This window comes from Plecotus auritus (genome assembly GCF_963455305.1).
Source record: "Plecotus auritus genome assembly, chromosome: 4".
NCBI classification, from domain to species: domain Eukaryota; kingdom Metazoa; phylum Chordata; class Mammalia; order Chiroptera; family Vespertilionidae; genus Plecotus; species Plecotus auritus.
The window spans coordinates 43,297,619-43,320,219 of record NC_137775.1 but is presented as its reverse complement, the minus strand read 5'-3'; the positions used below and the strand labels follow the sequence as shown (position 1 = coordinate 43,320,219).

Below are 22,601 nucleotides of genomic sequence, written 5' to 3'. Positions count from 1 at the left end.
ATGTATGAAAGTATAAAGTATGATATGCTTCTTACTCATTATACATATCAATACTAATAAGAAGGGTTAGCCCTAGCCGGTTTGGCTCAGTGGATAGAGCGTCGGCCTGCGGACTGAGGGGTCCCAGGTTCGATTCAGGTCAAGGGCATGTACCTTGGTTGCGGGCACATCCCCGGTGGGGGGGTGTGCAGGAGGCAGCTGATCGATGTTTCTCTCTCATCGATGTTTCTAACTCTCTATCCCTCTCCCTTCCTCTCTGTAAAAAATCAATAAAATATATATATATTAAAAAAAAAAAGAAGGGTTAAAAGGGATCAGATGAGAAAAACAATAATAATGGGGAGCACCTTACAAAGGATTGACTAGGCCCCCAAGATAACAGAAGCAGTTTTAAGAGAAATGAATTCAGAGCAGACGAACAGCTGGTAGCTCTGTCTTCCATGCAGTAGAGTTGACCCCTTGGGGGTCGGGCCTGAGGGCTGCTGCCTTTCTGAGCTCCTTCCAAGGGCCTCCATGGTTTCACCTTAGCCGGTCTCTGCACAAAGGGCATAATTACACCCACAGACACAGCAGCATTTGCAAACACATCATTTGCAAACAAATAGCAAGAAGTAAATGGCTATTTGCACTTTCCCCTCGAGGCTGCTTTCCTGGAAGGCCATTTGCAGTGCCATCTAAGAGCCGGTTTGCAGCTGTGGGACTTCTAAGAGCCTGTTTGCAGCTGTGGGACTTCCCCACTTCGGCGTGGGGTAGTTCTGCTTCCTTCAAACCACCCTTGGTCCTGCAGCCCTGTCGGGCAGGGAGTCAGAGCGGAGGCAAGTCTGAGTCACGTGCTTCTTTCTCCAGGGAGCTGGCCCCACTGCCATCCCTGCCACAGAGCAGCAAGCAGCTGCAACAAGCAAATAGGGGTAGAAAAACTGCGGCTTAGCTGACACCTGGAAAGAGGTGAGCTCTCTCATGACAGAAGGAAGGAGGAGGCAGGGAGATCTTGAAGGCCAATGGGGAGGCCTTTGTGCCTAGTAACGTTGTGTCCAATGCCCTGGGTCCACAGGGTAGCTTCGCAGAGCAGGCTGGTATGGATGACGCTGGAACCGTGAAAATGCCCCCACAGTGGGATGGGAAAAGGCCCAGGAGCAGAAAGAGCATGGTTGGAAAGAAGTAGGTTTCTCAGTTGTAATATGGAACTAGGAGAGTGCCCAGATCAAGCCTGCCGTTGGGTCCTGGCTGCTCACTTGCTGGCCATGCGGCTTTGGACCAGTTACTCGTCCTCTGTGCACGTCCCTCTCTCCTAAATCCAGGATGCTAACGCCTGACCTGCACCTTGCCGGCCTTGTGGAGTGCTGGGACACTGAGGGGTAAGGAAAAGGGCTTTGTCAAAGTGGACAGTGATCTGAAGGGACTTTAGACTTAGGTGACATGGCTTATGGAGTAAAAGAATCAGTTCCTTTTATGGGAGTAGAAGATGCTCCTTCCATTTGGGTCTAGTCTTGGGGGTGGTTAGGGCACCCCCAAGGGATGGGCTCTCAGCTTCCCATTCCAATACTTAGGACAGTCGATGGAAGAAATGTGCGTTCCTTCAAGCACGGAAAGGTGGGTCCCTCCTGCCCACCACAGGATAGGTCTGGGGGAGGTCCCCTCCCCCTTCATGATTCCCTGTGCTGTGGAATCTTATGAAACTGTGTAAGTAAGAAGAATGAAATGAAAATACACATTTTTTAAGTAAGAAGTTTATTTGATTAAATGACAATATATGAAGTTATTTTAAATGATAAGGCTTTATTCAGACAAAATGTAAATTTATTATAAATGTGACTATATAAAGCATTCATTAAATCCCCATGTACTTTAAAATCAGGTTGCGAGTAAGTATAACAGAACCTGTAAATAGTACTTAAAAGCAGGTTTCTTAAGTGACACTTCCAATTTGTCATCCTACACGAGGCATCTGGGGTTCTGTGACAATCAAAGAAGGCATGGCTACCCTCAGTGAGAATGGGTCGTGCCTCAAGCAGAACTGAAGCCAAGATTACACCACGACCTTAAGCTCCCTACACAATATCCTAGCCTTTCAAATCCTTGGGAATTGGAATTGAATAGGTGGGAATCTCTAGTCACTCTAGTTGAGGATAATTAGAAAAAGAGGTTAGGAAACCAGGGTTGGACAGAGGGAGGGGATGGGACACCGAGGCATGGCTAGGTCAGAGGTTTCTACAGAGCAGTTTTAGAAACAACCAAGGAAATAATGAAAATAAAAACAAACACAACACAAAACCAGTGGCTCCTCAGAGCTGCACCCTGGGGTCTGCAGGGAGGAGGGCACCAGGACCCCGAAGGTCAGACCTGACCAAGCTCATGGCTGGGCCACCACACACTCGCAGGAGAATCTTCCCTGGAGGGCGGAGTCATTACCTGCGCACCAGGAAAAGGGCACAGTGTGCAGGTTACATCAACTTCCCCCCAAAGATTTTTCCAGCATCCAACTTACTCTGTTCTCGGGCCAAGACGGAACCGGAGAATCAGCAGCTGCAAGTTATAAAACCAGAGAAGCTTCAGACCTGTGGCGGGAGAACCGCAGGAAGAAGGTGACGTCTCCTAGTGTGCACACTGCTGGCAGCAAAGCACAAATGTGGCCAGTGACTCAGGTGGAACCCCGTAGGGAGGTATGGAAAGGCCTCAGCAAGCAAGGGATGGTAACCACAAAATAATTAGGTAGCACCCATTGTTATGGTTTAAAATACATAAACGTCATGGAGATCTATCTAGTGTCTGTGCTATTATTTTACAAATACAAATACTTACGAGGGCTCCAAAATATTACAAATGATACATACATTCTGGTATGAATGTTACACTCCAGATTCATACAACAGACTTGATGTTACATTTGAACATAGATGTGGGGTGACGTAGAGAATAATTTTTGCAGACCATTTTCTGAACCTTGGTCACACGGGTGAATACCAAAATCACAGGAAGCATCTTATCTGGTGGCTTTGGCAACAAACATGTTCTTTTGGCTCTGCACCTATGCCTCATCCAAAGACACGCTGTTCGTTTGTATACTAGTGAGTGATCTCCTCCAGAGATCTTACACCCAGAGCGCGTTTCTGTCTCCTTCTCTGCTGCTTTGCTGTCCATCTCTGTGGGAGGGCTCCTCAGTGGCCCGGCTCCTTTTCCCCGAGGCTCGTTGTCTTCCTCAGAGGGCTGTGTTTAAAAACAGTTTCATGTTTCCCATTCAGGCTAAGTGGCTCTTTAAAATCCCTAATCTTGAGATCCGTCTTCTTATCCATGACAGGATGCATGTGCACATGCTTACACACACACACACACACACATTTTAATAAAAACAGTTAATGACTTCCTATCACCTGATTTCAGCAGTGTGCTTTTAAATCTTTGTTCCCAGCACTACAGAAAATAACCTCCCCTGCCCCACAGCACTGGGTGTCTGTTAAAGAGACTTTTACGGCTGGAAGGACAACCTGAAACTTCAGAATCCTGACCAAAGGATGAAGCTGCTCTGTGCCACTTGCTCGGCCATCTGACTCTCCTCTCCTCCCGCCCCAAGTGGGTGAGATGGCTCCAGACCCAGGTGAGCGGCTGAAGGCTGACACCGGGCTCAGCACCACTTCCATCTGTTATCTTTCCAGCTTTAGGTTTCAGGACTAATGTATGACTAGCATAATACAAGGGTAATGTGAGCGAAGTCTGATGCTTTGTTCATTATCAAGCTATCTTATACAACGTCCACGGAAGGCAATCTAGTGGGGTAATGTGTCTGGCCTGGTAGAAAAATAAACACCAGTCGAATCACGTCTTTGTTTAAAATTTTCCATCTAAAAAGTCAATTGAGCAAAGCCTGAGATTCCCTGCTTTTCAATGCTACTGCAATCTCAATTTCAAACTTGCATTGTGTGTTAAAGCTATCGAATAGACAACGCCATCGCCATGATAGAGAAAAAACTGCCTGTGAGCAAGATGAACCACAGTCTTGGAAAGTAAGTGGAAAGGCATTTGAATGGACAGAACACTAAGATTTTTAAAGTCAAAATGATAGTGTATCTAGAAAATACTGTGAAAATATGTATCTCAAAATAGAACTAGGTTTAGTCAGAAGGCTCAGGAAAGCAACCACTTAAAAAGCTGACCAATAAAAAGGAGCTAAAATAGCCTTCCCACTTTTGACTCTTCCTCACTTTTCTGCCCTCAGACTGTGCTGTCTGGATGTCCTAAAGCGGAATAATCTAAAAGCAGTGATAAAGTGCTGGTATTTTTCAGGATCTCTTCAAGACAATTTCCATCTTGGTAACTTGGCTTTTCTCTCTGATCAAGGCAACTCACGGACTTTAAATGTTTTTGGTGACACGGGTTCAAAGACTTCGTCATCATCTTCTACCCCTTCTTCTATTGGTTTCATCTTGGCCGAGGCTCGCTGGTGTGGGGAGGGCACATCTGTCAGAGACACAGAAAGGAAAGCCACTTAACATGCAGCCTGTCCTGACGCTGGCGTGATGCACCAGTTTCAAACTCCAACTAGAAAACAAAACCCGCTGGGAATCCATCGCTGGTCCCACGAATGGAGTGTCCCTTAACACTATATTTTCAATCGAGCATTTCAATAAAACAACCAAGTCAGGATGTGGAACACATTCCAATGTGTGTGCTCGTATGATGCGCTTCTCAAACATCCCAGTCCCTAGTGGGTTGCCCTAAAGTCTGTTTAGGAATCAGAATGTTCCTCCATGAATACAGACATGGTGACTGAAGTCCCTGGAAAGCTGACTGAACTCCTGATTTCCCTAAAGTATGGTCTTGTTCTAAAACTATAGACCCTCATACCACCTGTAGCACTACCTAAAAGAACAGTTCTTGCCACCAACTGTCCAGCCACGCTCTGGACTGACATGGAGATGGAGAGCGGGGGGCAGTGGGGCAGGAAGAGGGTTCAGGCATGCAGGCGGAAGAGCCAGGTGGAGGAAATACAATCCCAAGTAGCAAGGCATCCCAAGGCCTTATAGGATGCCATTTAATCAAGGGAACCAAGCAATGAATGATCCATGCACCCAGTCCCTTGTTCATTCACTCATGTACCAAAAGCATGTCCCATATATGGACACCATGCCTGATGTAGAAAAAAAATATTGTCTGAAAGTAAGAGAATATATTGTAAATAGGTGCAGAGACTCCATGAGGTGCCTCATGAGCAGCTCACGTGACATCATAAGCACAGACTCCCCTCCACACAGTTCCCACATTCAATGTCAGGATCCACTGTGTCAGGGTCCATCTGCCCACCCACACCTGTGCACATTCTTGCTTCCCCCTAGTGGAGTGGTATTCAGCAAATGCTGAACTCAGGCTGGGTGTAAAGTTGATGATGGAAGAACAATGGGTGAAATCAGACTCTTCAAATGTTTGCTGTACAGCAAAGGCAAGTAGCAGGATCTTATAAAGATAGGAATCAGAATGCCTAAAGAAATTTATACTGATCAGCTGTTCAACCTTGACAAGAGTCAGCAGCAGCCAGCAGGGCCGCCCAGCCCTGAGAGCAGGCTGCTGTCAGCGAGGAGGGTCAGGGACCAGCAGGGGGCCCCACGGCACAGGGGCAGGCGGCCTGCACAGTGGTCAAGACCAGAGGCTCAGGAAACAATTCCAGGGTCAAGTCCCCACTCTGCTGCTTCCTGCTGTGTGTCTTGTGCTCCATTACTGTGCCTCTCCAGGTCTCAGCTGCCCTATCTGTGGAAAGGAGATATTCACAGGTCCTGCCTTCTGGGGTTGTTGGGAGGATTAAACAAAAATATGCTTAGCAGGGTGCTGGGCACATAGACAATGTCATTTCTTATTGACGATGGTCACTGCCGTATACCCGGGGAAGTGCTACTACCAACAGCCACATCTTCCAACATGAAAAGGTCATCATTGTTCAGGCCCTGGCTCTGGTATAGTTTATGTGTTTGTTGTACACACACAGAAATTGTTCACTTTCAAACATTTACAATCAATTAAAATACTGAGCTTCTGGAAAGACAACTACTGACCGACGGTAGAAAAGAAGCCTGTATTAAAGTCCCAAGAACGAACTTCTGTCACAGAGCACAAGGGCTTTGTGTCCTTTTTTGCACAGGTGATACCACACACAACCTCCAATTCACAGGTCTGTTCAAGCGGCCATGAGTGCTGTCTGTGTGACCTTGGGCAAATTACTTCACTTCTCTGTGCCTTGATGGCCCTGTCAGCAACATAGAAATAATCATAATCATATTATCTACTTCATATGGCTGTTTGGATGAATAAGTGTCTTCATGTTTGTAAAGTTCTTACTCAAATCAGTACGTGGGATATGATAACACTTTGTAAATATTTGTAAGTCAATCAAATCAGTGTAAGAATATGGTCTTTGGAGGGCAATAGCCTGAAGAATTAGGGAACTGGTTAAAGTTCATCATTGCCCGTAAGGATGGCAAAGAAAGGAAATGGGACTAGTGCTTGAGTAGAGGTTTGCGTTTCTCAGTCTAAACAGGCCTGAGTGCAGCACAGTTGGTGTGTGTGTGTGTGTGTGTGTGTGTGTGTGTGTGTGTGTTTTCTACCAGTAGCCATGGCTTCCATCATATTTCTAGCCTCAAGTTATGATTGAGTCTCATGAAATATTAACTTAGGCTGAGTATTTGCAATCAGACAAAACCCTCAGAACAAACAAGATAACATGTCTAAGAGCATTAAGCCACATCAATAATGTAGAGCACTCACATAATTGTACACTACACGTAACAGAAACACGTCCAGTTTATTTTGATTGGGGAAGCGAGACCAATTGATCTCTACTTTTTAAGCCCATCTATCAAACCAGAGGTGATGAGCTACGGTATCCTGAGGCTGCTATCTACCTTGGGGACAAAATGTTCTGACCCTCCCACTACCTGCCTAATCGCTGCAGTTCCCCACGGAGAGAAAGAGAAGAGAGGGTCCAAAACAACTGGAAATGACCTAGTGAAAACTTTCCAAGCACTCTCAGTTTCTCTGTGAAAGAACTTATTCTGTTCCCACTCTATTTGCCTGGGAAAGAAGGGGCTGTGGTGGTTACTCTATAACATTACAAGGCAGTCAGGCAAGTCACCCACAGTCCTCGGCTGGCATCTAGGGGTCTCCAGAGAGAGCCTCCTTCCCTTCTAGTCCACGCTCTGGCAAGCTCACTGACCCCCAACTCCAACCCATCCCTCTCTTCTTCTCCTCGTGCTTTTCTCTCCACCTGGAATGGTCTCTCCACTCCCAACCCTTCCCACCAAATTCCTATCCAGGCCTCATGGTGGAGTTCAAACCCAACTCCTTCACTTGTAGTCTTCCCCAATTCCTTCTGTGGGGGATTCTATTCTCCTCCAAACAACCACAGCTCTTCCACATTCTGCACCACGCTGTGGTCCTAAGGACGGCATCTCTCCCTTCCTGGAAAACAACATCCGAAGGGCTGTGACCACAGCCTCCCTCTCCTGCAGCCTCGCAGCGCACCCCACATATAGCCAGGTCCTTGATAACTACTTAGTACATGAAAAAAACCCTCCTCTGAAACTTGGCCTTCAGAAAGCTGATTCTGAGGACGTGGAAGAAACACAGGGCCATCACATTTCATCTCTGATGAGTCAAACCCCCCATTCCCCCCATGGGGCACAGCAGCATTCAAGCGTCAGCAGGTCTTGGGCTTACAGTAAGCCCTCACTATGGAAAGGGACTGTTATCAGCACATATATTCTGTGTCATGTTTCAAGGGAAATCACTTTCAAATAATTGGCTGATTTGACAGTGCTTACAGCAAAGAGTACTGGCCGCCGCGTAAACATCAATAAGGTACCTACAACCAAGTTTTCATCCAATCAGCCATCCAAATCTCTGAGCAACTGAAGGGTTAAATGTTGGGGAAATAAAAAACAAATCGGACATAGACTCTGACTCTATTATTTGCCAACACACTTTTCAGAGTAATTCATTCTCCTCGCATTCTTACTAATATTTCTACCTTATACCCAGAAGCTGAACCTGAACAAACTGTGAAAGCAAACAGAGTGGAGAGCTGCCATGGGCGAATGCCTTTCTCACCTGGGAATGAGCCAGGTGGAAACACATCTGGCAGGATAAGCCAGATGGCCCTAACAGCCCCACGAGAGTGCATTTTTCTGCTGAAGCTCTTTTCTCATGGCGAGCACTAAATGCACGTTCATTTCAGGCTTTGTGGCTGGGTTAGAGCCCACAAGTCCCCAGGTCCCAGTTCCCACAACTGTGCCTGTTGCTCTTTCCCCACCGGCAGATGCACCTGAAGTTTTACAACAGAAACTCGGTTTCACTGTTAACTGCCAGAAGCAACCCAGCGCCAGCTGGCGGCCTGAGCCCTTGATAGGAATCACGGTTGCAGAGAGTGCCCACACTCTGTATCAACTGGGCCTCCTGCACCACCGAGGGCCAAGGAGGACGTTCACCTGGCCCCACCTGTCACTGTCACAGCCAGAAGAAAGGCAGGCTTCCAGGAGCAAGGGCAAAGAGCTCACCTGGCCCATAGACCCGGTGCTCTCCAGCCTCAGCAGGACCCTGTGGTTCAGTGGGAAGAAAGAGCCCATCGGTACGGAGCCAGAAATCATTATTTTGTCCACTAAAAAGTCCAAACCCAATATGGAGTGGGGAGAGAGAGAGAGAGAGAGAGAGAGAGAGAGAGAGAGAGAGAGAGAAAATACCGTGCTCTAAGGGAATGATCTTACATTTCACAAGCTGAACATTATTAAATTCTTTCTGCAAGTTTGCCTGCCTTTTTCATTAATTTTAGGCACTGATGTGTCATCAGACATTTGCCCAGAAGGCCTAATATCTTACCTAGATTTGAGAGCATGAGGAGGGGGGAAGAAATTGAGCTTATCTTTCGTTAAGTGCTTTTCAAATTACTTTTGCCCCTCCAGGACATTGCTATGAATTCATGACCTCAGTGTAATATTTTTACTTTTCATTTGTTTCAAATTCCAGAAAGCAAATATGTCCATAGCCATAAATTTTCCAGAAAACTGAGTTTTATCTTCTATTACACCCACTTTTAGAGTTGGGAGACAAAAGTGGTAAACTCTCTCCTTTGGTACTTATTATAATAAAAAAAGAGATAATGAGCATTATTTTGTTGCTGTTAGCTATAATCACCTTCCAATTGGCTCAGGCCGCCCAGTAACATAGTTTATTATAAAAGTACGTAAAGCAAAGAGTCTCAGGCTGAACTGCGATCCAGACTTACCTGGTGTGAAATTGTTAAACAGATACGTCAGGAGTTGCTGTTGCTGGTGGGAGTTTCATGTGACACCAGGAAGAAAAGTAACTTCTGCCCAAAAGACTTCCATGACCCTTCCACGGTACCAATGCCCCCAGAAGGCGCAGCCAGCGGGGCAGAACTTACTGCGAGCAGTACACCACATTCCCCGTGGGTTCAGGTGAGAAGGGGAACTGTAGCACCAGGCAGCCATTCTAAGCGTAAGAAAGAAAAACTCAACCTCAAATGTAGAAGGCTGAGACTTTGAAGAGCCCGGAACCGAACCTGGACACCTGCACTCGTGCTCGGGCCCAGGAGTGAGGACACCACGGACACCCACAGGGGACTGGGATCCCAGAAGCCGTCGTTCCTCACAGACCTGTTCAGACGGCAACTAGTATCCAATCCTAGTTGAAGGAGACAAGCTTGCTATCAAGACTCTGAAGGGCCCGGCCAGTGTGGCTCAGTGGTTGAGCATTGATCAATCTATGAACCAAGAGGTAACAGTTTGATTCCTGGTCCGGGCACATGCCCAGGTTGCAGGCTCAACGCCCCCGTGGGGGACATGCAGGAAGCAGCTGATCAATGATTCTCTCTCATTGATGTTTCTATCTCTCTCTTCCTCTCTGAAATCAATAAAAAAATATATTTTTTAAAAAAGGCCCTGTAGGGGTATTTTGCAAAGTACAAGCTGGCCCTGGGCCTCTGTGGAGGTTGGGCTCAGGCTGTCCCACCAGCCCCTTTTGTCTTTCTGAGGTCCCAAAAGAACCACAGTACCATATTTTTCTGTGTATAAGACCCCCCCTACATTTCCAACCCAAAATTAAGAAATCAATATTTTAAACATTTCTCTGGTTTTCCTCTTAAGGCCTTCTTTTTTGGCATCTTAAGGAGTTGTGCTTCCTGTTTTCTCCACTGTCTTATCATATACTCAATAGGAGGAGGTCCAAATTTTCTCTCTGCAGCTCTATTTCCATGCTCTTTTGCATAGCTGATTACATTCAGTTTGAATTTTGCAGAGTAAGACAATCGCGTACTGGTATTTATATTTTTATTTTTTGACATCTTTATGGGCTCAGAACGCTCCAGTCCCTGTTGCATCTGTGCACTCTCCATCTCCACCTCCAATTACGGCATCAGCTGACGGCAGTAACAATAAGGCTCGTGATTGGAGAAAGCCTGTTTGACAAGGTATGGGCAGCTACACACCCCCGCGGCTCCCTCTTTGGCTGACTTCCGTGTATAAGACGCCCCTAGATTTTCAGTCTAATAATTTTAGAACAAAATAGGGTTTTATACACGGAAAGATATAGTAAGTCACAGGGATGTAAATTACAGCATAGAGAATATAGTCAATAATACTGTAATAACTATGCGTGGTGTCAGGTGGGTGCTAGTCTTATCGGGGGGATCACCTCGAAAGTTAGATAAATGACTAACACTATGCTGTATACTTGAAACTAATATAATATTCAATATCAACTATACTGGAAAAAAAAAAAGAGAACCACAGGAAGCTTTTGATACATGGACTAGGAAGGTCATACGGAACAGTCAAAATCCTGATGTGGAGGAATAAAAGATTGGGTGAGAGAAACTGCCTTTCACAGAATTCTGTCCTTATTAAGCTTATTTCTATTGCAGTGTGCTTCTCATTGTGAGGCCTTAGAGCCTCTCCTAGCAGGCAAAGTACCAGACATATTTGTTGTTCTTAAATCCAGAGTGAAGGTCACGTCTGCTCTAGGGAATAAACAAGCAACGTCAAGGTTGATCTTCAGATAAATACAGTACCATGATACGAAGTTTGTCCAGCGCCATTTCTCTCTGCTTCAGAAAAACACTTATTAAAAAGGAGCAACACCTCTGTAAACTATTCAATGAACTGCATGATTTCCCCATCTCCTCTGTTAGTTTAATGACATTTTCTTTATTCCTTTCAAGGTGTTCTTATTTTTATTATCTTTGACCATCTAGCCAATTGCTTTAGCAAGCAATTAAAGACCTTACAGGGCTTTAGAATTTTAGTTATAGTATACAATTTCTGATGAATGGGGCTTGGGAAGGATTTAATGGCTTCTTTGCTAGAAAGATTATCATCCATTTTCCTGCCTTTGACTACTTATATCAGAATTTTTTTTTAATTAAAAAAATTTTTAGTGAGGTCATAAGGTATTTTTAAATAAAAAATTAAGTTTGATTGAAGCTTTCTGAACAATAATGCTAAAGCGCAGGTATGGCCTTCGTACTTCACTTCTCTTCGAGGGACTCAGCACCAGCAAGGAGGTTCGAGTCAGGGCAAATGGGCAAGGTGGAGGAAGTTAGTGGCTCCCATGAGGAGGTTTTCTGTGGCCCTAAGAGGCATCCCCAGGTCAATTCCTGACTACTCAGAGGGGCGGTCAGGGCCCTGAGCTGCACGCCACAGGGCTGAGCAGCCAAGGAATGGTGAAAGTCCTGCAGCCCCTTCCTGCCCCAAAGAAAAAGATACAGGGCTGCAGAGATGGTGGACAAGTGCAGAGCAGGGAAGCTGGTCCCAGATGGCAGCTGAGCAACAGACCAGAGAATCACCAGTCTGGGGAGAGGGAGGAGGAGGGGAGACTGTGAGAAAGGTCTCAAGCCAAAGGGAGCAGGCACTGATGAACTGAGAAAGTGAAGATGTAAGAAAATGAAAGGACGTGAGAAACCAAGATGGCGGCATAGGTAAGCACCTAAACTGCTGCCCCGCACAACAATTTCAAAACTACAACTAAAAGACAGAACGGACACCATCCAGAACCACAGGAAAGCTGGCTGAGTGGAAATTCTACAACTAGAAGGAAAGAGGAAAGCTCACGGAGAAGGAACGGCAAAGAGTTGAGGTACGGACACACGCGCGCGCAGAGATGAAGGGCAGCGGAGTGCCTGGCTGGCTTTCTCTGGCGGGAGGGGGAAAGAAGCCCCCGACTGCACTGAACCCCAGTTCCGACTACACTGAACCTCAGTTCCAGGCGAAACCCCGAGGACCCAGGCTCATACAGGGGGAGTTTGGACTGTCAGGTAGAGAGAAAGGCACACGGAGACTCGGAGACTCAGGGGAGCCGCGGCGGCAGGGGTCTGGAGGCCCGAATGTGCACAAAGACTGACTGCGGAGGTTACCATAGGCATTCCCTGGTGGAAGGGAGTCAGAAGCTCCTGAATGCACTGAACCCCAGTTCCGACTGCACTGAACCGCAGTTCTGGGCGAGCCCCTGGGGACCCACGCTCCTGCGGGGGAAATCTGTACTGTAAGGTGGTAACTCGGGAACCGTGGAAGGCAGAGGTCTGGAGACTTGTGCGCAAGGGCAGGGCTGACGGGAAGCCAGGACTGTCTGCCCCGCCCTGAGACTCCACCCCTTCCAAGCTGAGCACAGAGGCTTTTGCAATCTGGCAAGGCTAATCCTATAAGGCTGTCTCCAGCACCGAAAATCTCCCAGTGTAGACACAGCTGATCCTCACAGCCAACTGGCCTGCAGGTCAATTCCTCCCAGTGATACCAACAACAATAAAGACTTAACTACAACAAGGCTGTACACACAGTCCACAAAGGGGTGCACCAAGAGTGTCCACCTCAGGTTAACTGGGGAGGCCAACCCACTGGGCCATATAGGAAACCTAGCACACAAATCTACCTTACCAACTCAGGGAAGCAGTGAAAAATGGGGAGACGAAGAAACAGATCACAAATGAAAGAAATGGAGGAAAACAAACGACTGGATATAGAATTCAAAACCACGGTTATAAGGCTCTTCAAGAATATCCTAGAAAAGGCCGATAAATATAATGAGACCCTCGAATATATGAAAAAGGACCAACTAGAAATTAAACATACACTGACTGAAATAAAAAATATTATAGAGAGACCCAACAGCAGACTAGAGGAACGCAAGAATCAAGTCCAAGATTTGAAATACAAAGAAGCAAAAAACACTCAACCGGAAAAGCAAAAAAAAGAAAAAAGAATCCAAAAAGTTGAAAATAGTGTAAGAAGCCTCTGGGACAACTTCAAGCGTGCCAACATCAGAATTATGGGGGTGCCAGAAGAAGAGAGAGCAAGATACTGAAAACCTATTTGAAGAAATAATGACAGAAAACTTCCCCCACCTGGTGAAAGAAATAGACTTACAAGTCCAGGAAGCGCACGGAACCCCAAACAAAAGGAATCCAAAGAGGACCACACCAAGACACATCATAATTAAAATGCCAAGAGCAAAAGACAAAGAGAGAATATTAAAAGCAGCAAGAGAAAAACAGTTAATTACCTACAAGGGAGCACCCATACGATTGTCAGCTGATTTCTCAACAGAAACTATGCAGGCCAGAAGGGAGTGGCAAGAAATATTCAAAGTGATGAATAGCAAGAACCTACACCCAAGACTACTCTACCCAGCAAAGCTATTATTCAGAATGGAAGGTCAGATAAAGAGCTTCACAGATAAGAAAAAGCTGAAGGAGTTCATCACCACCAAACCAGTATTATATGAAATGCTGAAAGGTATTCTTTAAGAAGAGGAAGAAGAAAAAAGTAAAGAGAAAAATTATGAACAACAAAAACATATCTATCAACAAGTGAACCTAAAAATCAAGTGAATTAAAAACCTGATGAACAGAATAAACTGGTGAATATAATAGAATCAGGAGCATAGAAAGGGAGTGGAATGATAATTCTCAGGGGGAAAGGGGTATGGGGGGTGCAGGAAGAGACTGGACAAAAATCGTACACCTATGGATGAGGACAGTGTGGGGGGAGGTAAGGGCAAAGGGCGGGGTGGGAACCAGGTGGAGGGGAGCTATGGGGGGAAAAAGGAGAAACAATTGTAATAATCTGAACAATAAAGATTTATTATATTAAAAAAGAAAAAAAAGAAAATGAAAGGAGCCGAAACCGGTTTGGCTCAATGGATAGAGCGTCGGCCTGCGGACTGAAGGGTCCCGGGTTCGATTCCGGTCAAGGGCATGTACCTTGGTTGCGGGCACATCCCCAGTGGGAGGTGTGCAGGAGGCAGCTGATCGATGTTTCTCTCTCATCGATGTTTCTAGCTCTCTATCCCTCTCCCTTCCTCTCTGTAAAAAATCAATAAAATATAAAAAAAAAAAAAAAGAAAATGAAAGGATAAGGAAAACGAAGGGCAACCAGAGATACCCATAAAAACAGAAAGCAGTATGAAAAAGCATGATTCAAATAGGAACCAACTACTCAGAGATTTTAGTTGAGAAGTGAAAGGGATTTCACCTAAAAGAATGATAAGAAGCTAGAAGATACTGGGGATATAGTGACTAAGGTGTCCACACAAGTAAGCAATAAAAAAAGAACTTTGGGGGAAAAAAGAGGGTAAAATATGGAGCAAACTGTGGCATGATTTCTGTGTTATGCACAAAAGCCAGATCCATGCATCCTTGACATTAGGAACCTTGGCATGGAACAAGAGTCATGACATCGAAACCAAAAAGAGAGAAATATAGTCACAGCCAATTATTTGGTTTTGAATAAAGCATAATAACGTCAACACTTTTTATTTGCTTTCATACCTTCAGAACAACCCATAGACAAAGGAAGACCTACTTACAGTTACCAAAGCACAGAGTATTAGTGCCACTGAACTGTACACTCAAAAAATGGGTAAGATGGTAAATTTTATGTTATGTGTATTTTATCATATTTTCTAAAAAACTGAAAAAAGAAGAGAGAACAGAATGCACATGCCATCGACCTTGATTGTTTAAAAGTTAAAGAAGAGCCCACAACAGTATGAAGGTAGAAGGGGGAAAGAATAAGAAAGGGTAAGGATACTAATGCTTTCACCTTTAAAAACGCCTCAGAGCAGAAAAGAAATAGGGGTTTGTGTTATTTAATGTTACGAAGGTAAACAAAGAATACAACCTAGTGACATCACCATACTGAGCAGAAGGGGGAAGGAAGTTAGAAGTGAGCTAAGTTAGGTTAGTGGTTAAATCAATACATAATGGCACATTATTGAACACTCTGGACAAACACTGTTCCAAAGTGACAGCTCCCGGGAGCAATTAGGATGGAGGGATCAGCTCTTTTCACTAGCGATTTTTCTTAATGTTTGATACCTATGTGCACGTATTAACTTTGTAAATTTTTAGATATTTTACTAAAAGATGAAAAATGTATAACTATAAATTCCCTTTGTAGTCATTTTGCAGATGAGAATATGCTGTGAGCAGACAGGCCATCTAAAGGATTGGGGAGGGTGGGGTTCTGGAGGCAGACAGCACGGCCCCTGCTGGCTGGGGACCAAAGACCCAGAGGAGATCAACGTCACACTCCTCTACCCTAGAAGGGGAAAATGCAACACTTACAGCACGAGGTGGTGGTGAAGACGGAATGAGAGCACGTTTGGAAGTGGTCAGCGCCACAGCAGTGGTTACATCTCCCCAAACAAGTTTACACTCACATATGGATAGGGGTATTGGTAAGGAAAACAGCAAAGCACGAACTTCAACACTTCTTTGTTTCTGGGCTAGCCCAGTAGCCGTGGCCAGGCCTTTGAACCTCCCTCAGCTGCGCTCCATCTCTGCAGTGGAGGTGCTGCGTGGTGGGTCTGAGGCCTGTTCCTGGCTCTTCCTCCCCGTCCCTGCGCCTGATCACATCTCCTCTCCATGAGAGCGTGTTGTTTGTAAGTCGACAGTTGTTTGCAGGGGGAATGAAATGCAAACGGAGTTGAACGGACTATTTCATGGAACCAGTCTTGAAACTAAGAATTGGCTGTTTGTGTCTTTCCAGGTAAATAAATAGATAAGAGAGCCGAGAGAAGGTTCTTATGTCAGATTCATTGCTAGTGTTTGTGGACAAGAATGCTCACCGGATGCAAGCTAACCTGACTGAAAGCATATTTGGGCAACGAGGTCATATGGAATTAGTAGACGTACAAAGCACCATTTTGATATTAATAACAAAAAACACCAGAAAAGGTTTTATATGTCAGTAAGAGATATCTCTCTAAATATTTCATAGTTGTCTTTTAAATAATCATAAATGTTAAGTATAATTCTGAAAAAAAATAGATGGTTTAAACCTTTAAAAGTTGAGTTCCATCATTAGGAGTATACTGCCTATATTGCCTCAGGGTTAAAAAAACAACAAGCAAGCAGCAAGCCAAACAATAGATTATTTAACCCCAATAGTTAAAATAAAGTTCTGCAACTTTAAAGGAAACACAATATGTCCTCCTGTCGCCATGACAATGCCTGTGTTCATCACCAGTTATCAGTGATGAAGTGCCAATGACAATCTGTGTGTGTGTGTTACATATTACATGTGGGGAGCAAACCTCATAAGGTAGAGAAGATGACAAGGCACCTGAGGAGCACCTTGGTCCAGGAGCAGAGAGAAGCAAGCTCATATTCCCGCGAGGGCATTAAATCCTCTCACACGCTCTGAGCACCTTGTCCCTTCCGGTCTTCTATGAACACCAGGTTAAAAAGTCTGGCCAAGGCTCCCGGGCCAGCCCATGAAACTCCAGTAGAGGAAGCAAGCAAGAAGAGTTAAATTAAGTGGATTCTGAGCTACTGAACGAACGGGTAGAGACCATCTTTTTCCTGGGCTATCTGGTTACTCCACTTTCTCCCCTTTAAATGAAAATGTGATGTGGAACGCAGACTCTGTGTCGAAGAGAGCAGAGATCTTGCTCCAGATTCAGCATCACGTGAGGTGTAAAACAGCACAACGTAAGAAATGGGCCAGGAGAAATTTCTCTGAAATGGTTCACCTAACGTGTCCCTTCACCTTTTTCTGAACGGCATTTCTGTTACACTGAACATATGCTGTGTACTGCTATGAAGTGTGTGTGTAGTGTTATATCCCATACGGGGCAAGATGTCTAAATAGCGCCTTCACCAGAACCTCTGCCAGCCCCTAGATCACCTACCAGTGGACAGGAAATACAAGAAACATCGTGATCACCACCAGGAGGATGCAATCAACAAAATTCCAAAAGTAGGGAACCCTATGGCCTAGCTATCTGCTAAAGGTGTAGTTCAGGACCGGACACACTGGCATCACGTGGTATCTGTTAACCCAGTGGATTCCCAGGCCCCACCCCTGTCTGCCCATCTGCATTAGAAGCATTAACAAGATCTCCACCTGATTCATATGCTCCTCTATGTTTAAGAATCAATGTTCTGCCCTGGCTGGTGTGGCTCAGTTGATGGGAGTACTGTCCTGTGCACCAAAAGATCCTGGGTTTGATTCCTGGGCAGGACACACACCTAGGTGGCGGTTTCAAACCTTGGCCCTGGTTAGGGCATATGGGGAGGTAACTGATTGATGTTTCTCTCTCGCCCTCTCCCTTCTTCCCTCCCCTCTAAAAATTAGTGAAAGTGTCCTCAGGTAATGGTTAAAAAAAAAAAAAAAAAGAATCAATGTTCTACAGGACAAACAAAAACCCCAAAACAAAACAAAAATGCAGAAACACACACAGAGACAGACAAAGATAAAAGGGAAGCTCAGAGATTAAGAGACTTTAGGGATGTTATCAACCAAATGCCAAGGGTACATGCTGATCCTGATTTGAAATAATTATAAGTGTTCGTGTGCATTTTAATGTTTAGATCTACTACTTTATTTGAGTTAATGACTAAATGGAATGTAAAAGTTGTTTAATTAGGAAAAATATATGAAATACGTTTAATTTTTAGAGAGTAGCATTGCCTGTAATTCTGTGAGTACATGCGAGGCAAAGTGAAAGCTAACCAAAAGCTAAAAGTCTGAAGAATACAAATGGTTAATTTTAAATGTTCGTATTAGAACCCTCATACAAGGACTATGGCGAAAATTTCACCGAAATGGAAATTAACCAGTCCAGGGACACCTATTTGCAGCACTGTTTGGTTATAATGAAGGGTGGGAGGGTGGGAGGTTTCTCCAAAGAAGCAGGTTGGAGGGGAAGATGTGGCTCTGGGCAAGCGTTACCTTCTCCTGAGTGCAGGGGACTTGCCTGCAGAGGGGTGAAAAATAGCAGCTGCTGTGCCTCCTGCAGAGCTGGCAGGTTCAAAGGCAACTCGGGGTGAAAGTGACCTCTAAACGATAAAGGGTTAGTCAAACGGTATGTGCATTTTTCTTCTCTTTTTAATACACAGAGACAATGTGCTTTCACAGCATGGGCTTTTGGTATCAGACAGGATACCTAGGTTTGCAATCCAGCACCTCTCCTCACCCCCAATGAGCCCAATAAACATCTCATAGTTCCCATTTCCTCACCTGTAAAGTGAAACAATACTCACTGTGATAGATTGTGTTATTGTCAAAATGCCTGCTTTCCCTCCTTCCTGCAGGAGGATTCAAGATCCATTCGCTAATGGTGGTTCTGGCCAAATGACTCCTCTGGTCCAGAGAACATAAGCCGAAGTGGCGGAGCTGTAAGAGCCATGACATGATTCTGCCCCACTGTCTTCCCTCTGCCCTGAGTGGCAGTGACCCAACAGTGACTGCTCCTTCCACATCCCAGCGTGAGTTGGACACGGGCCTGGAGCAGCACTCAGTGTGCACGTGAGCAAGAAAGCAGCCTCTTCCTCACAGAGATCTGGGGACTGCCTGTTAGTGCCTCATCATCTAGCAAACACCAATCCACCTCCCTCTGTGCAGGAGGCCAGTGCCTAGTCCATGTGGTTATGTACAGAGAGTACCTGAAAAATACTAGCTGCTGCTGTCAATTGACGTTTGTTCCCTTCTCTCCGTTAGCATTTTGAGAGCAGCTACCAGGCTGTTCATTTGCACATCAGAAACTCGAATAATAAGAGCTTAGTCACTAGTCTGAGGGACCTACCATTTACTAAGACCTAACACATGCTCAAAATATGATAAATGTTGTTATTTCAGCCTAACAGTCCTAGGAGGTTAGTTCTGCATTCTGTTTTACAGGGAATCTAATTTGTAATGGAAAAGGAGGAGGCATATTGATGGGAATGGCAAATGAAAAACGACAGCCTTCAGCAGTTCTGAGCTAACATGTAAGAGACACAGGAACTAATCAGGTTTTTTTTGTGTGTGTGTTTTTTTAATTTTTTATTGATTTCAGAGAGGAAGGGAGAGGGAGAGAGAGATAGAAACATCCATGATGACAGGGAATCACTGATTGGCTGCCTCTTGCACGCCCCCACTGGGGATCGAGCCCGCAACCCCGTCATGTGCCCTTGACCGGAATCGAACCCGGGACCCTTCAGTCTGCAGGCCGACGCTCTATCCACTGAGCCAAACCAGCCAGGGCAACTAATCAGTTTTTAATGAATTATATGATAGAATTAGTAATTCATAATTTGTGTCAGTGTTGTGCTCAAGTCCTAACGTCGTTCATTAAAACCGCAGGAGGGAAGCCAAGAGATTCAGAACGAGGACTGGTCAAAGGGAGCAGGCATGAACGAGGATGTGCTGTGTAATTCACACACACACTCAAAAATATGCATGCATAGGTAGCTAGACGTGTTGGTATCAATATGTGAGATCTTACATAATAAATCTGAGGCTAAATAATTAAATAAACAACGTAAGCAGGTTGCAAGCATTTCTTTTCTTTTTTCTTTTTTTTGTTCTGCAAAGTGCTAAAGTCTAGTTAGACAAGGGAACAAGGAAATGAGAAGTGAAAATGTGACTCTGCACTGAAGGGCAGCACCCTTCACAGACACTGGAGCCTGAGTTAGCCGTGCAGGAGTGAATGGATTACACTCATGGTTTACTGCAGGGAAGAGGGAAGGAAACAGAGCAGGAGTTGTGACCAGATATGACAGTTTATGTTGGATTAGAAAGGTCATGTGACTGCCCACAAGGGCCACAGCTAATAATTATTAGAGCAAGAACTAGGTTTGTATGCACCTGTGTGAGCCATCCACTGAACACCAGGAAACAGGTTTCCAGAGGCGAGTACAGTACAGATGTTAATCTTGAAAACATGTTTTAATTCTATTTAAACAACATACCGTACATAAGCTTCCCCCCCTAAAATGTTTTTATCCCCAAAATATTTAGATTATACAATAAAATACTACAGAAAAACAAAACTGATTTGAAGACCACAAATGCTCATGCTATATACCACTGGTTCTCGGTGCTTCGTAAGCAAGACTGTAGAACTAAACAAAAGTAAGAACTACAAACACAAGCTATTCTACAGGAAAAATAATCCACATACAGTATTTAACTATAATTCCCTTTCTGCTGATCTTTCGTAGTAATTAATCACTACACATGTAACTAAGATGGGTCCATTTGAAAATGCTTATTGGGCACCAAACTATTTCAGTACCGGTACATCTGACATGCTAGTAGACTGCAGGCTTTGGTTAACTGCAGTGACTTTCAAAAAGTAACTTTAGCATAAAATACAATCATTTCCAGTTTCTCGTTTGTATTGCTCCTGAAATCTCCTTTAGGTCCACAAAGTATTTGCATGCCTAGACTTTGCTTTGGAAGCGTACACCAGTTATATGGCCTTGCCAATCCTTTGCCTGTTTAAACTATAGTTAAAATCCTTAATCCAATTTATCCAAAGCATCCAAAGTTACTCATTTACACACTTAGGATTGCCGAATGTTTATCTATGTTTACCTAAAAGTTACTCTGGATTAACATACATTTGGAAATAGTAATAGCTTTTAGTTTATGCAATGGGAGACTTTGTCTTTTTGCTATTTCACATGAATTTGTTCGAAGTTCCTTTACTACCATTCTTGGAATAATGCGTAAAGTAATTTTAAGCATTTAATTCTTAAAATAATCTAGCTTCTCTCACTTTACTTACTAATCTTCAATATCTGTGTCATCAGTTGTACTTAAAATGTCTTAAAACAGTCTAAACCCGTGGTCGGCAAACTGTGGCTCGCGAGCCACATGCGGCTCTTTGGCCCCTTGAGTGTGGCTCTTCCACAAAATACCACAGCCTGGGCGAGTCTATTTTGAAGAAGTGGCGTTAGAAGAAGTTTAAGTTTAAAAAATTTGGCTCTCAAAAGAAATTTCAATCGTTGTACTGTTGATATTTGGCTCTGTTGACTAATGAGTTTGCCGACCACTGGTCTAAACTATGGAGAGATCTTGCAAAACGTACTGCTTGGTGGTGTGTGATGAGTAACTCACAGGGGCGTTGAGTGGCCTCCTTCATCTTCAGGGATATTCCATTACCTGGTCTCACACTGAGATAAACAGCCAGCAGTAAAACACCCAGCAGTTCCTTGCTACTGTTTTTAACACATGGCTGGATCTAAGCTTTCACCAGGACTAAAATCATGAAAACAACAAAGCTGAATACCCAGCAAACCATAAGGACCCTTTCTCATTATTCCAGTGAACCAGTATTTTAAAAAGTAGGTGCCAAAAGCAGTGAACATGTTCTGAAACAGAAATAAGAGATCTGAAGTTGGGTTTTAGCTGATACTATTAAAATAATCAGAAAAGATCTGATTATTTTTAATGATGCCTTTAGGTTGCCAAATAGTTACTGGCAAAGTTATTTTTCTGGTCAAAGTTGTCATTTGTCTATTTCCAGTGCCATCCATCAGAATCCCGACATGTATCAGTTTTGGGCTAACTTACGGAGAGAGGACACGCTGGGGGTGCCCCGGAGGAACTGGTGTAAGCCGTCCTCGCTGTCACTGGAGCTGGCTATGCTGTTCCTCATTTCCAGCATGGAGATCTGTGTGCAGAGGCTGAGCTGGTGCTCCAACTTTTTGGCCTTCTGAAAGCAAAGTTTCAAGATTTCTGACACCTATGGGACTTAGATAGTATTCCCTATCAGTGCATTTACTTTTCCTTGAAAAAAAGTCTACCTGGTACAAAGTAAGTGCCCAATGAATGTCAGCTATAATTTTTATTTTCTGGATATTACTATAGATAATACATTTAATATACTCATTAGTCTATTTATTTATTTATTTTAAATATATTTTATTGATTTTTTCACAGAGAGGAAGGGAGAGGGATAGAGAGTTAGAAACATCGATGAGAGAGAGACATCGATCAGCTGCCTCCTGCACACCCCCCACTGGGGATGTGCCCGCAACCAAGGTACATGCCCTTGACCGGAATTGAACCCGGGACCCCTCAGTCCCCAGGCCGACGCTCTAGCCACTGAGCCAAACTGGTCAGGGCTCATTAGTCTATTTATTAATCTTAAAAAATAGTAAGCACCAACCTAATTTGATAAACAGCCTAGACAAATGACTTAAGAGAGCACACTCCTATACTCATGGTCCCTGGAGAACAACAGTACTTATCACAGAAATGATGTTTTCCAAGTTCTCTGTGTTCATTTTAATTTCCTTCTAAGTAAACGTGGGGAAACGAAGATCAAATTGCAAACTGGTG

The 22,601-nt window shown here is 44.4% G+C and overlaps 1 protein-coding gene across 2 annotated transcripts in view; it reads right to left on the bottom strand.

Annotated features, from left to right (window-relative positions):
* Positions 1 to 1,717: 1,717 nt before the first annotated feature.
* Positions 1,718 to 22,601, bottom strand: part of POPDC1 (popeye domain cAMP effector 1) — a 38,790-nt gene continuing 17,906 nt past the window's right edge. For both annotated transcript variants that reach the window (XM_080664281.1, XM_080664280.1), the window contains 2 exons: positions 21,831 to 21,972; positions 1,718 to 4,452 (listed from right to left, as the gene is read on the bottom strand). In XM_080664281.1, the coding sequence (XP_080520407.1) occupies positions 4,328 to 4,452; positions 21,831 to 21,972 (267 nt within the window). In that variant the 3' untranslated portion in view covers positions 1,718 to 4,327. The remainder of the gene's footprint in view (positions 4,453 to 21,830; positions 21,973 to 22,601) is intronic.